Source organism: Marmota marmota, unplaced genomic scaffold (genome assembly GCF_001458135.2).
Source record: "Marmota marmota marmota unplaced genomic scaffold, marMar, whole genome shotgun sequence".
NCBI classification, from domain to species: Eukaryota; Metazoa; Chordata; class Mammalia; order Rodentia; family Sciuridae; genus Marmota; species Marmota marmota.
In genome coordinates, this window is record NW_026000169.1 from 8145995 (window position 1) to 8161085 (window position 15091).

A 15091-nucleotide genomic window follows, 5' to 3' on the forward strand; every position below is an offset into this window, starting at 1 on the left:
CAAGTATGTTGGCTCCCATTGCTTGTCAAGTAGCCAAGCACAATCCTCATTCCGCACCCCCTCAGTGTCCTAGAAAGCTTAGTCTCAGTGCCAGACCCAGACCCCCTCATTCGCTGGCTGCCAGGAGCTGCGCGTTGGACCGGCCAGAGCAGCCACAGCAGCCCCTTCACTAGCTTGTAAGTAGTAAGGGCCCAGCTCCGGGAAAAGGAGCAATCAAGCTGAGAGCAGCGCCTCCTCCGCGGGAGGGGCGGGAGCTCGGCTGAGAAAGCTTTCCTAGGGAGTTGCCTTAAAGAAAGAAAGCGGAATTGTCGATCACTCCAGTTGCCCGTTTAAATACAGTTTTAAGCAGTCATATCCACTCGTTTCCCTTCTGCAAAACTGCAAATCATCACCAACCTTGTACCAAAAAGAAAGGGGGGAAAAAGCAAATCTCATTCTCTCTTCTCACCCTCCCTTTCCTTTCACCCTCCCTTCCTTTCCAGCTCGATCGCTCTCCCTCCCTCCTTTCTCCTGCCGCAGCCGCCAGAGTCTCGGTTTGTCTCTCTCCGACGGGACTAAGCAACTTCTTGATTATTTCTCAGCCCTTTTCCCATTTTTTTCCACTCTTTGCCATGAACTGGACCGACAGACGCGGAGGAGGCTTTGCTTTCAGTCCCAGGGAATGGCGATTCGCGTCCCGGGGCCGAGCCGGGGAGGATCGGCCCAGGAGAAAGAAAGAGTGATAGAGAAAGAGCTGCGGAAAGAGGAGAGAGACCTCCATCAGCCGCTGGCCCGGCGCGCAGCAGCGCAGCGCGGAGCTGTGCCGGGAATGGCCCCGTGCTCGCCCTGCGCCCCCGGCTCCTCCAGAGTCAGCCGCCCGGGTGTGCGGGATGCATTGGGCAATTTTTAAAATCCCGAAGTAGCAAGATCCCTTTGAGTATATAAGTCGGGGTTGGGGGTGGAGCAGAGGATTTTCAAAACCTATTCAAAGAGCGAAAAGTCAAAGCCTGATTAACTTGAAGGAGTCCCTTTGGAGCATCTAGCGTTCTCCTGGAGTTATTCGAAAGCTGAAACTTTCAGTGGATTGTGGGCCTGGGGAAAAGAAGGGATTCCGAGGGTGGGACTGGGAAGGGCGTGTGCACGCTCCTGTGTTGAGGGGTGGGGGCGTCGGTGGGGATTCGGTGAAGAAGGCACACCATGGCAGTTGCCAGCGAGGCCGCCCGAAAGAGGGACGAGCCGGCCCACGGCTGGGAGAGTCAAGCCCCGGTAGCTGGCCCGGACTGCCACCGTCGTGCGGATCCCCCATTGCCTCAGGGCTCGGGCTGCGGCGGCTGCTGGGGAGACCTGGTGCTGCAGCCGCTCCGGCGCTCCCGGAAACTTTCCTCGGCTCTGTGCGCGGGATCTCTTTCCTTTCTGCTGGCTCTGATGGTGAGGCTGGTCCGCGGGGAGATCGGCGGTGAGCTGGAGGAGAGTAAGGAGGCGGCAGCAACCGAGGAGGAGGAGGAAGCTGTCCCGGGAGCTGAAGGGGGCGTCTTCCCTGGCCCTCGGGGAGGTGTTGCCGGGGGCGGCGCGCCGCTCAGCCCTTGGCTGCAGCCCTCGGCACTACTCTTCAGTCTCCTGTGTGCCTTCTTCTGGATGGGCTTGTACCTCCTGCGCGCCGGGGTGCGCTTGCCTCTGGCTGTCGCGCTGCTGGCCGCCTGCTGCGGGGGGGAAGCGCTCGTCCAGATTGGGCTGGGCGTCGGGGAGGATCACTTACTCTCGCTCCCGGCCGCGGGGGTGGTGCTCAGCTGCTTGGCCGCCGCGACATGGCTGGTGCTGAGGCTGAGACTGGGTGTCCTCATGATCGCTTTGACTAGCGCGGTCAGGACCGTGTCCCTCATTTCCTTGGAGAGGTTCAAGGTCGCCTGGAGACCTTACCTGGCATATTTGGCCGGCATACTGGGGATCCTTCTGGCCAGGTACGTGGAGCAGATCTTACCGCAGTCCTCGGGGGCGGCTCCGAAGGAGCATTTTGGGTCCCAGCTAATTGCTGGGACCAAGGAAGATATCCCGGTGTTTAAGAGGAGGAGGCGGTCCAGCTCCGTGGTGTCCGCCGAGATGTCGGGCTGCAGCAGCAAGTCTCATCGAAGGACCTCTCTGCCCTGTATACCAAGGGATCAGGTAAGCACTGGAAGCTCCTTTCTCTGCTCTCGGGGAAACTTCAAACTCTTGGGAAGCGGCGCAAACTGAAGGGAATCCGGGCATTGGCAATTAAAAGGAAGCTAGCCTAGGAAAGTGCTATAACTTTAGACTTAGTAAGAAACAAGCATATTGGGGTTTTGTTTTTCTTTCTCTTTTCTCTGAGTATTTTATAATCTGAACAACAGAAACACGAAGAAGTAACAAAACTAAAGGGCGTTTGCACCGTCTTTCACAGCTGGGCCAACTTTGCAAATATACTACACCTGGTGTTAGGCTTCCCTACAACTTTACTCTGTCCTTCTTCCCTTAGCAGAAATTTTATAATTAGTTTTTTTTCTTTTTTTAAGTAGTGGGCGATTTTCAACACATAGGTTTTCTTAGATTTCTCTCTCTCTTTCTTTTCTTTTTTTTTTTTAAACAAATTTCTTATAAAGTGACAGGCAAACATTTACAAAACCAGTAAGAAAAAAGATTCTACAGCAAAACGAGGCATCCTTGAAGGTGAGGTATTGATACACACTTTGCTTTTGCAGGAAGTTTTATTTGGAGAGATTGCATCTGATGGTGCTCAATTGGTTTTTAAATGTAACTTATTGACGTGCATTATATTATGCCAGTGTGTTTTGTATTCTAAACATAAACTTCAAATTTGGGGAATAATGCCTGAACTTCAGAATGATTCGAAATTGTAAATTGTGCTGTTATTGTTAAGTAAAAATAACATTTTTCTTGGGTATTTGCATAATTAAGTGGATAGTTAGAAATTTAAATGCACCTATGCCTGTTTTACAGAAAATATTTATTCAGGAGGATGTTTCTAAGATTGCTGGTGATCTTTATATATCGTTCATAAAGGAGGAGGTGGAAGAATCTAGAATTATAAATGAAGGTGTGAATAAAAGTTTAGTCAGTTTGGGGAATGAATTTTCTTACTATCATTAAATTTTTTAAGCCCATAGAATCATTGCTATAAATGGTGTCATAGAACAAATTCCAATTTAAAATACAAATTATACCTGAAAAGCCATACTTGTTCAATTCTGTACTTGAAGGAGATTTGACACTTGATGAAGAGGGTGGAAAGCTGGTAATGTACAGCAGATGGAAATTTATGCTTTTCCTACTTAAATTTATGCCTACCTGTATGACACCATTAGGACAACTTTAGGGAGTTCAAGAATATCCTAACATACAGCAAGCTTTTTCTTTTTAGGTTATTCTGTGGGAAATCATTTAAATATTTCTAAGAAGTAGAAGTCACCATATGCTGTGGGTAACTAGTTTGTTTCTGAAAGGGAGTTGATTACAGAGATCAGTGGTTGGTTGACATTATTTAGGAAAGTGAAGGACAGCATCATAATCTCTTGTGTTTATTTTAAAACAAATGTACTTATTTAGCTTTTTGTTTAGATAAAGCAAATATTTCTTGGACTTAAGCTTACTCTAAGAATAAAGGGAAAAAATAGGCCACTGACTGATACTTAGTTTGGGTAGAAATTTGGAGAACTTTGGAATAAAATAGCATACCTATTTATGGGTAAACTAATTAGAGTAAAAACACAATTTAATTTGTTTTCACAGGTACAGGAGAAAATGTCTCTTAAATGAAGACATCGCTGGTTTAAATGTGTTTAGAACATGCTCTTCTTTAACTTATAGGGAAATTTGATTGTGGTTCTTGTAAAATTGAACCATAATTTCTAAGAAAAAAAATCTGGACTTATGCATAAAAAACCTGACCCTAAATTGATATCATTTAGTCTCTAAAATTAAATTTCTTAAGTTTCTCATTAACATCTGAGGGAGTTAAGAATGGATTTAAGATAAGGTTCAGGTGAATGGCCTAGTCATGTTAATTAACTCATAGATTTTCATTGGTTTTTCTCTGGTTTAAATTAGCAGATGAGAATTGGAATAATCTGTAAATTTATATAAAATAACAGAGCATGCACATTTAAATGTTTTGCTGATTAATGCTTTTGAAAAATGCATATTTGTTATGTATTTTGATGAATTTCTTGGGTTACTGGTTTTTTAAAGGCTGTTTATTAACAGTGTTCTAAAATGAGAGACTATTTCACATGGCTGAGGGTAAAATAAGATTACTTTTAGCAGAAATTTAGATCCTTGAAGTTTTAATGAGGGCATGGGTGAGTGTACCAGTCACTGAAGACTAGTTTTATATATGACCCATTAAAGTTGTTGCTGAGTATAATTGTGGGGAGTGGGTGGGAACTAACATGGGATGGTATATTATGAGGGTGATATCTCATAGTTAACTGTGTGAAAAGTTCAGGAGCTATATAGTAAATGGCTTATCTGTTTTATCATAAGGAAACAAACTTCTGATGAAGGGTGCAAAGTGTACCACTGTCATTTGCATACTTTATGAAGTTAGCATTCAAAATAATTATAAAACGAATATAAAACACTTTCCTGAATGCTACCAAATAGTTCTTTTTTGAAAGAACATCTACTTTCAAGTCAAGACAATACTCATAAGCAACAAGTGATTTTTAAAAAAACTTTATTCTTTGTAGTTATACATGATAGTAGAATACATTTTGATATATTTATACAAGCATGGAATATATCTTATTCTAATTAGAATCACAGTGTTGTGGATATACACTGATGGTGAGATTCAGTATGGTAACAAGTGAATTTTAAATAGTGTAAGCACAGAGGCCTCCTGAGAATTTATTCAGAGATTGCTCATTGTGAAGTTTAAAGGTGAGAGAATTTCAGCATTTTTTTCTTACGATGGATGACGGTGGATGTTTGCTTATGAATGCTCTCTTCAGTGTTTTTCAAGACTTAAAAGACAGGAGAATATCTGATAAAATTCTCATAAGACCAAACAACTAACAAGTATACCCCACCCCACCTCATTCCCTTCCTTCCAGAACTTTAAGTCTATAGAATGACTAAGTCTATAGTTTAGATGTTACATGTAGAATTAAGTTTTGCAGCAAGGTGATAAAAAGATGTTCTCAAGCGAGAAAGAAAATAGGTCTAGTTCTTGGTCACAAAATTAATCAGGAATTGGTTGATATGAGAGGATGCAAGTGAACATTTCTTCACTTTCAATAAATAAGTAAGTTTATAGCGTCTCTGTGGCTTATAGTTAAGTCTTACCAGCCCAGTATCCTCCAGACTGAAGCTGATTCTGTAGATGATTGTGTCTAACTGTACTTTCTAGACTGGCAGTGTTAAGTCCAGCATCCACCCCCTGTGGTGTATATATTCTAAGTGGATTTTTACATTTGAGAGCAGGTAAGATATACCTGAGATCAGGATGCCACTGTAACCCTGTAAACACTGGAACATACAAAGGTACCTAGAATTTGTTGAGTTATCAGGTACTAATAATTAATAAATATGATTAATGTTTATTTTATGATTTATGATTAATTTGTTGAGTAATTAGGTACTAATAATTAATAAATATGATTCATGCATGATTAATAAATATTATTTTCAATGTAAAATTTTAGTTAACATTTGGAAACTGTATTTGAGGGAGGTCTGTTCTCTTTGTATCATACAATATATATGTTGTTCCTCTGTAATTACTGTGACCTCATTCACTTTTGAAAGATTCCAAACCAAATGCAATTTTAGTTACATTAAGAAAAATTTCATATTTTTACCTGTGGTTTCACATAAATACAAGGCATGTGACTCTGTCCATGAATGCATTTAAATCACTTAATGATAAAACTCTTTGTGATGGGCAAAACTTCAGTCAGAAATGTACAGATACATGCTTTATATTATGTAATTAAAAACCCAGATTGTTTCCTGTGACTGTTTATCTAAGCTGTTAATTAAACATCTTCAGCATAATTAATGTATTATTGTAGAAATATAAGTTGGTTTTGTTATCAAAAGAATCAAATTTTTGATCCCTGTTGTGGGGAAGACATTTTCAAGTAAAAAAGCAAACAAAACAAAAATAGGAGAAAGAGTATGGTTTTTGATGGCAGACATTGGATGATAGGGATATGGTGGGCTTTATATCATTGGTAAAAGGTACAACTCACTTTTATAGATACAAACTACAGAATTTTTTTTTCTGAACATCTAGAATACATTATATTTCAAATTCCTAAATACACTGCAATATATTGTATATCTCAAATTTAATAAATTTCAGAAATAATCATGGACTTTAAATTGTAGCTTCTGTCATTTCCATAGCAGTATTCATCTTATGGGGTTATAAAGAGCAATGTTGATTATTTATGACGTGGTGACAGAATTAAAATTAATGTTAAATTCTTAAAATATCAAAAAGGAAAAACAAGATTTTTCTTATCTCCCAGGAAAGGTGAGGGAAAAGAATGTTTTGTTTTTCTGTAATTTTTTTTAAATCATGATTTTATTTGTGAATACAGATATTTAAGGCATACTGAAAAACTTTTTTAACTGACAGAAATAGTCAGTGAATCTATATAAATTTACAGAGTTGGAAGGAGTGAAAACAGTCATTTTACTCTTTCTGTATTGAGTCTGAAGTGTAAAAAGTTAAAACTGTAGAACTGAAAGAAATGCTGTGTATGCTGGGCTGTCATGTTAATTAAATAAACAACCAGAACACTGACTCTGTGTATGAAATACATTTTGAAAAGTCAGGGGAGGGGGTGCAGGCAGGCAAGGGTGAGTGACATTGGCATGAAAAAACATTCATTATATCTGTAGTGACATTTGTGTGAATTTGTAGTATTCTATTAGGAAATTCAGCTCTGAAAATAATCTCTTCAGGACTCTAGTTGAATAAAAACCTACCAAATCCAATTTCACTTCTATTTTGAATATCTTCACATTTATTACACTAAAGTAGGGTGTTTATAAAGTTCTAAATTATGACTATATTTTTAAGTACTTTATATTTTATGATTTTCAGCTAATACTGTTTGTGTCCATAACAGCCCAGTAGAGTCTTTTGATTTCATTGAAAACTTGTGTTATATAATCTATAAAAAAAATTGAATGTATTCTGGGATTAGGGTGGGAGCTACATTTTTCAGAAAATGTTATGAAATGTACCATCTTGGATATAGGAAGATGATCAATGCAAGTATTGTATTATGAAATATCCTACGAGATTTTGACATGTTGAAACTGTCTTTGCATTGGGTCATGGGGAATGTTTCTTTAGCTTTATGAAATGATGCCTAACTTTCCATGTTTATGATGACTTTCTTACTTAGTTCCTGTGTGTCTCCTGATCCATGGAGTCTTCCTCCTTCCTCTTTTCTGTGTGGTATTGATAATCATATCTTCTAAAAAGAGCCCTCAGATACACATTGAAAACTCAATTTATGCTTAAATTCTACGTTCATGTGTTTAACAAAGTTCTATCAAATAATTATGAAGAATGTCCAAAAATCTCAGGAAGTCCAAAAATCTCTGTATTTTTGTACTAAAGGTATATTCTGCTAATATTCCAATGAACATTATTTCTTTAGAGAGACAGTATACATATATGGTTATATATACTTGAAATATTGTGAGCATTATTAAAAATGAGGGTGTATGTGTGTATATAAAGTAAGGCTACCCTTGGGAATTATTCTAACTTTGAATTGAGAATGGAGGTTTGGGCCATTCTCAATATACAAATAATTGATGATGGAGGGAAAAAAAGTCTGAAAGATGTATCTAAGGTGTAGTTCAAAGGAAGATTTGTTGGATAACTGTTGCCAAAAATATTAGTTAGGCCAGGTGAGGTCACACACCACTGTAATCCCAGCTACTTGAGAGATTGAGGTGGGAGAATGGCAAAATGATTAGAGGCCAGCTTTAGCAACTTAGTGAGACCCTGTCTCACCAGGTAAAAGGGCTGGAGATGTAGCTCAGAGGTAGAGTCCTTGCCCTAGAATATGCAGGGTCCTGAGTTCAATTCCCAGTATTGCAAACCCTCCCCCAAATTAGTTGGCTATACTTGTTCATTGAAAATATGCTGTTTTTAAATGAGGACATTACACTTAATGTCACCTGTAAAGGCCTTTGGTTGATCAGTCAATCAGATGTCAAAATAACACATTTTATCTGTGCATTACGCCTTGTGCTAAATACCACAAAAATTATACAGATATGACACAGCATCTCTCTCTCTCCAGGGTTTAGAGCTTATCCAGGATAATGAGGCATCAAAAGAAGAAGGGAAATCACAGCAAAAGATCTAAATGCCCCTGGAAGCAGTAGATGGAGGAATGAATACACATAATGACTTAGGGTGGGTTTTAAACCTGCACTCAGGACCATTCCTTCCTTCCTTTGAGAGTATATGTAGAACTTTGTTCATTTTATGGGGAATGCCTATAGTGGCATAGTTTTTTGGAAGTTCGTCCCCACATCTAAAATGGTTTAGATATTGAGCAACTTGGCATGCGAGACATGGGAATTTTTTCTTTGTGGTGGAAATTAATTGAACATGTACTATAAATACATCCGGAAGAAGTCTTTATACAACATTACAAGATGTTTTCTGCACATCTGTATCATTCTCTTTCATTTGAGTATGCTGAGGAGGGAACCAACAAGAAGGAAGTCAGGCTGGCAGTTTGAAGCCTTGGTGTCATGTGTGACTTTCTCATTCAGAATTAGGGGACCGAGTAATCAGATGGAATATTAGATCACAAAGCCTTTTTGCCTTTGCAATGAGTCAAATAGTACCAAGTAGCCTATGGAATGTATTATTCTCGACTTAGTCCTTTCAATAAATACTGAGAGCATTCAAAAGTCTAACTTTGTGGAGTTTTTATCTCATCACACAAAAGTGTTCAGTGGCAGCGTGAATATTAATTTTTTTGTCCATGTTAGTGTTTCAATTAATTGATTTGAAGATGTTCAGGATTCCAAATTCAAGGCAAAAAATAATCCCCAAATCAGTAAAACATTTCTTTGTTAGCAAAAACATTTTATTACATGTGTTCACCAAAATTATTTTGCCTAGTTCCTCAGAAATCCATTAAGATGTAAGCAAATAGAATGTAATATTGAAGGAGGTCATGAAGAGCATTGCTGTTTAGAGGATAGAAAGTTATTTGGGAAAAGTCTCAAACTAAACAACCTCTGCATGTTCGATTTTATTAGAACTGTCACATATTATTAAGGAAGTTATGAATGATTACGAATACTTTCAAGTATAGCCCCAGTCTCTAATAGAGTAATACAAGTACTTAAGGGAACTTGTGTCTTTCCATCCTAAGAAAATGAGTGGTTATGAGATGAACATTTTTTTGTGTGTGTTGGGGTATGTGCACATGTGTGTATGTGTATGTGATCTTTTTTTTTTTTTCCCCCTGCCAGGAAATTGCCTTGGTTGTATCAATTTGGTGGAGAAACAGTGTCACCCAGTGGCTTTGGTGAAAACAGTTCAATAGAAATTTAGTACTATCCCAAATGCTTATTTAATTTTTCATTTTCTAATAGTAACATGAAAAAGTGAAAACAGGTGTAATTTATATTAGTATGCTTTATTTATATCAACTTGTAATCAGTTTTAAAAAGATAGTTTGTTTTTGTGCACTGGATCTAAATATATGTTTTGTACTTAGAACACATTTCAATTTGTTGTAGCCACATTTTAGCCATCCAGTAGACACGTGGCTAATGGCTGTGATATTGGATGGTGCTGTTCTACATTTTGAATATGGTGAAATACTTGAATAATGTCACCTCTTCAGTTATAGTGGAAAGTCTGTAGATTTAATAAAGAATCTTTCAGAATTTGATCTTCATAACTCATTTTTTGTACTACTTCAACAGTTGGTTGGCAAGACCCTCTTCCCTGTTTCCTTCATTTTGCATTACTTTACATATTTTTAAAAAATGATTATTTTAATTGGAGGGGACACAGTGTAGTCGTTAATGAATTTTTATGTTTATCTGATTTATAATACAGTATCAATATTTCCAGTTCATTATGAATTAGTCTTTCATAGTCTTGTAGGTAACGGGGATTGCTTATGTGCAGTGTGAACACATCACATGTTCATGGTGATTAGTCTATAATTAGTTTATCTAATGTCTCTTTGGTAATGAAAGTGCTTATGTTTGTAGTGCAGGGTGTTATCTTTGTAACTTAGGAAACTAAAGTGACAAGCCTGTCTGTAGCTTTAATGGATGAAAATTATAGCAGTGCCTGTGAAGGGCTGATGATTTCCTCACCTTTGCTTATGTAAACACCACCTCCATAGAAGGAAGTTGAAAATGCATCCATTTTGTATATAGAAAGGATTGGAGATTTGGCTAGTATGGAATTTCTTAGCTCAGTATTCAGATTAGGTGACTTTTGGAGCCATTTTCTCAGTTTAGCCTGCAGGCTGTGATTTCAGACTGATTCAGGTGATACAGACTAGAAATAATTAATGTTGTGTTCCTCCTATCATTTCTCAAACTCTGTGAATTCATTGTTTGTAGGTGTGATTCCACTGTTACATCAAGCATTAATGAGAAGCTGGGTGCAGTGGTGCAGAACTGTAATCCCAGAAATTTGGGAGGCTGAGGCAGGATGATAGCAAGTTCAGGCCAATCCAGGTCAATTTAGCAAGATGTCGTTTCAAAATAAAAACATAAAAGGACTGGTGATGTAGCTCAGGGGTAAAGCACATGGGTTCAAAGCTCAGGACAAAAAAAAAGTTTTTATTGCATGGAATGTTCTTTTATATGGATAGATAAATAGGTTGATTTTTTTTCTCCCCAGTACTGTGGGTTGAACCCACTGGTGGTTTACCTCTAAGCTATATCCCCAGTCCTTTTATTTTTCGAAACAGGATTTTACTAAGTTGTATGGGGCTTTGCTAAATCACCCAGGTTGGCCTTGAAGTTGCAATCCTCCTGCCTCAGTCTCCTGAGACTCTGGGATTTTAGGTATGTGCCACCATGCCTGCTCAAAGGTTGAGTTTTTAAAAATCAGGCATTAATTTTGTGTATAGTGGTTTGTATCTATATAGGATACTTATAGTGACTTTTGGACAAGGCATATTAATTATCATTGTATTACAGAATAAAAAATAATAGGAGGCATAGATTTTCACATATTACTTAGGAAATAATCTATAAAGTCCCAAAGGCAATAAAGTAATGGTCTACAAAATAGCACATTTGGATATAATAAAGTAATATGGGCTCTGGTTCACTTCCAGTGAAGCTGACTTATTTTAGACTTCTTGAAAGAGCTCACTGAAGCTCACTGTTACTGCCATTGTAACACTCAATATTACTTGAAAGAGTTTGTACTTGAAAGTAACTAGTCATTTGCCCTGGCTAATTTTGAATTTGCTTTAAATTTATTCATCTTATAAATTTTTTTTTCACCCAGTCTCCTTTCCCTCTCTCCTTCTCCTCTTCCCTCTCCTGTCCATTTTATTTCATGTTCTTTTTATCTAATATATTCTTCTGCAGAGTGTGTTCAAAAATTAAAGGAATCTCTCTCTGTCCTCCAGAGTACCTTGTAAGAATATAGAAATGGTTTTATACAAGAAGCTTTGTGGTTTGGGGTTAATAGGATTTTAGTAAAGATTTCCATCTTCTGAAGTAAGTTGAATTAACTGAATAATTATGCTGTGTTTGTGGCAAGTGTTTACCCTCTCTATGTGTGACCCACTTCAGTAAGCTTCAGAAGTGTGAAGCTGCAGGAATATTGTTTTGGGAGAATGTTTAATTTTTTTGGCAAACTGATGTCATGCCATGTGGAGGGAGCATCCTTAGCACATATTTAAGCTGGTGTGAATACAAAGGAAATAGCTTTTCATTTTTATCTTAAATGTTTCAGAGGATCAAATTAAAGGCCCTCTTATGAAATACTTCTTAAGAGGCAGTGTTTTGTTCTTATGGTACGAATCACCCCCTTTTGGGAGTTAGTATTTCAGAGTCCGGTCTTGCCAACAGTCTCCCAAAATTTGGGCAAGGCCTGTTGAACATTGAGAATTTGGTGTGTTGAGAATTTGCTTTCTAGGTTCTGGAACTGAAGATCAGATCGTGATAAGTTTTTTTTTTTTTTTTGGTACTAGTGATTGAACCTGGGCACTTGGCCACTAAGCCAATCCCCAGTCCTATTTTGCATCTTATTTAGAGAAAGGGTCTCACTGAGTTGCTTAGTGCCTGGCTTTTGCTGAGGTTGACTTTGAACTCATGATTCAGCCTCCTGAACCTCAGGGAATTACAGGTCTGTGCCACTGTGCTGGGCTTCATGACAGTTTTCATTACAAAATCACATTTTTGAATTTCCTTGTTTCAGTCATTTTTTGAAGAAAAATTTGGACCAGTGCATTACTCTTTGTAGGTGCTGGCTACCTGGCAGGATAAATGGATGGAAAAGAAATAAGTGACTGTTAACCTGAAATATTTGTTCTTCCCAGTGCCCTGATATTGCATAGTGACTGAATTCATTGAACCCGTATTGTCCCATCATCCTAGATAGGGAACACCTAAAAAAAATTAATGTAATATTATATGATAATTATAATATAATAATATCAACAGTCATCAATATCAATGTAATAATATAGATAAGTTCTAAATTATGATTTACAACCTATTTTAATGCACTTGTTTCAATTTCATTGAAATATTTTTGAATTGAAAACTTGGAATTTAATAGATTGAGGAAATTTCTGTTTAGAGATAAAAGGAAATAAACTATCAATAAATGTGTGAATTTAGAGTTTTAATATGTCTGCTTGCATTTTTGTTACTTTTTAAAACATTTTCTTATATATCTAAAGGGGTTAAATTTGGCCTGTTCCTCACTGGTAAGAAACTTCAAGTTCAACATGAGTCCTAGATATTTATTTTTAGTTCATGTCAACTGTAAATAACCAAGGCTACCAACATCATTGTAGCATAAACTTTAGGAAGATCTTTGAAATTAGGGTCCAATTTTTTAGGAAAAAAAATCAATTTTTTTCCCACTTTTCACTAATAGAATAAACTGATTTCATTTTCTCTCACCATTGACACAAAGATTTGAAGTGTAAATCAGTAATAGTAATTACTGATTTACATTTTTATTTATTTATTTTTGTACCAGGGAGTGAACTCAGGGGCACTGGGCCACTAAGCCATATTCGGAGCCCGGTTTTGCATTTTATGAGCCCTATTTTGTATTTTATTTAGAGACAGGGTCTCACTGAGTTGTTTAGTGCCTTGCTTTTGCAGAGGCTGGCTTTGAACTCATGATCCTCCTGCCTCAGCATAGGCCTGCACCACCACACTGGGCTGGGCTTTTTTCACACTTTTTGTCTGCATTGTTTTGAAAGAGTTTTTTTTTTTTTTTTTTTTTTTTTTACTCAATAGCTGTTTCTCCTGAAAAGTCAAATGTAAGGTAAATACCATTTTATTTTTATCATTTTTCTTTTTTTTGTGTGTGCTGTGAACCAAACCTAGGACCTTTCTCATGGTATCCACCCTCATTATACCTCTGAGCTATATCCGCAGCCCCTATTTTACTTTCTAATTGTGATCAGTTACAAAACATATCTTGAGATGGTTGCTCCCAGAGAAGACACTGTGAAATCAGCTTATTTAAAAATGTCATCCAGTTGCAGTGTGAAGTTTGATAGCATAATTTCAAGTCACAATGAGCTAAAAAAAAAACAACAGTTCGTAAGTTTTTATTGAAAAGAAAATTTTAGTTTATCCAGTCATGTTTTTAAAAAATTTATTTCTTGCATAACATGACAATAGTGGAGTGCATTGCATTCATAATTATCCAGTCATTTTTTTGGGAGGGTACCCTTAGTTTTTTTTTGGTACCAACGATTGAACTCAGGGGCACTCAACCACTAAGCCACACCTCTAGTCTTATTTTGTATTTTATTTAGAGACAGCAACTCTCACTGAATTGCTTAGTGGTACCTTTAGTTTTTAACGGAACTTGCTTTGTTGAAATAAAATATTTTTGTCAATGGAAAACATTTTGTTGCTGTATTTTTTTTTTTTTCCTCCAATTCTTCTTGCAGTGCTGAGGATTACACCCAGGACTTCAAGCATGCTAGGCAAGTGCTGTACTACTGAGCTACACAGACTGCTGTCTTAATGAAGATATTATCATATCTTCTTACTGAAATCAGAGATGTTTCTTTTGAGTTGTTATGCAGATTGTCATGAACTTAGATAAATTACAAGGACAATGTTTAGGAAAAAAGTTACTATCTTATGGCAACAAGTTTCTTTTTGTAGATGTCTTTTTGTCTTACAGTAGATTTTCTAGAAAAATTGCTGTTACTGACAACTTTGAGAGTTTAGAGTTTTTTGAATAAATTATTTAAAAACAAATATTTTTGTATTTGTCAATTATTCCTCAAATGAAGGAGTTATCAATTAATTTGAAAAATCAAAATGTAATCAAGCCATTTCTGAATTTATTAGACATTTTTATAAAAAGTTTAGAAGCAAAATCTTTTACATTTTTTGTTTGGGATATAGAGCTGTGTCTGTATTATCTTGAATAGTGACTGTTTCTACTCTCAGTGATTTGTTTTTACTGTAGTTGGAATTGCTTTTGCTAGATAAACAGGACCTAAATTATTAGTAGTTGCCAAGGCAGTAGTCTCCTTTTATCCCCTTCTCTTCATTCTCCTTAACTTGAATAATAATTGAATTGACCCTTGTTAACCCCTTTAGAAAAACTACAGCTAGAGTTTTTAAATGTTTTCAGTGGAACTTCTTTAAGCAATTAACTGGTCCTAATGAACAGCGTGAGAATTAGGCTGGGAATGTTAGATAACTTATCAGTGTTTAGTCATATCTTTATCTAAAAAAGTGACATTCAGAAATGGAAGCCCATGAAAATGTGTTCACAAAACAATGTTAGTGCTTTGCTTGTGCAGAAAAACTTGATCAGGATCAAATGAATAATTCTTTAGTTTTCAAAATATATTTGTTGTATACTATTTTTTTGGGGGGGGGGGGGGGG

At 37.2% G+C, this 15091-nt stretch overlaps 1 protein-coding gene across 2 annotated transcripts in view; it reads left to right on the forward strand.

Annotated features, from left to right (window-relative positions):
* Nucleotides 1–1167: 1167 nt before the first annotated feature.
* Pde3a (phosphodiesterase 3A) overlaps nucleotides 1168–15091 on the forward strand; it is a 323995-nt gene continuing 310071 nt past the window's right edge. Inside the window, exon 1 of one of the 2 annotated variants that reach the window (XM_048787271.1) lies at nucleotides 1168–2139. In XM_048787271.1, the coding sequence (XP_048643228.1) occupies nucleotides 1177–2139 (963 nt within the window). In that variant the 5' untranslated portion in view covers nucleotides 1168–1176. The remainder of the gene's footprint in view (nucleotides 2140–15091) is intronic. The other variant, XM_048787273.1, reaches the window with a different exon arrangement.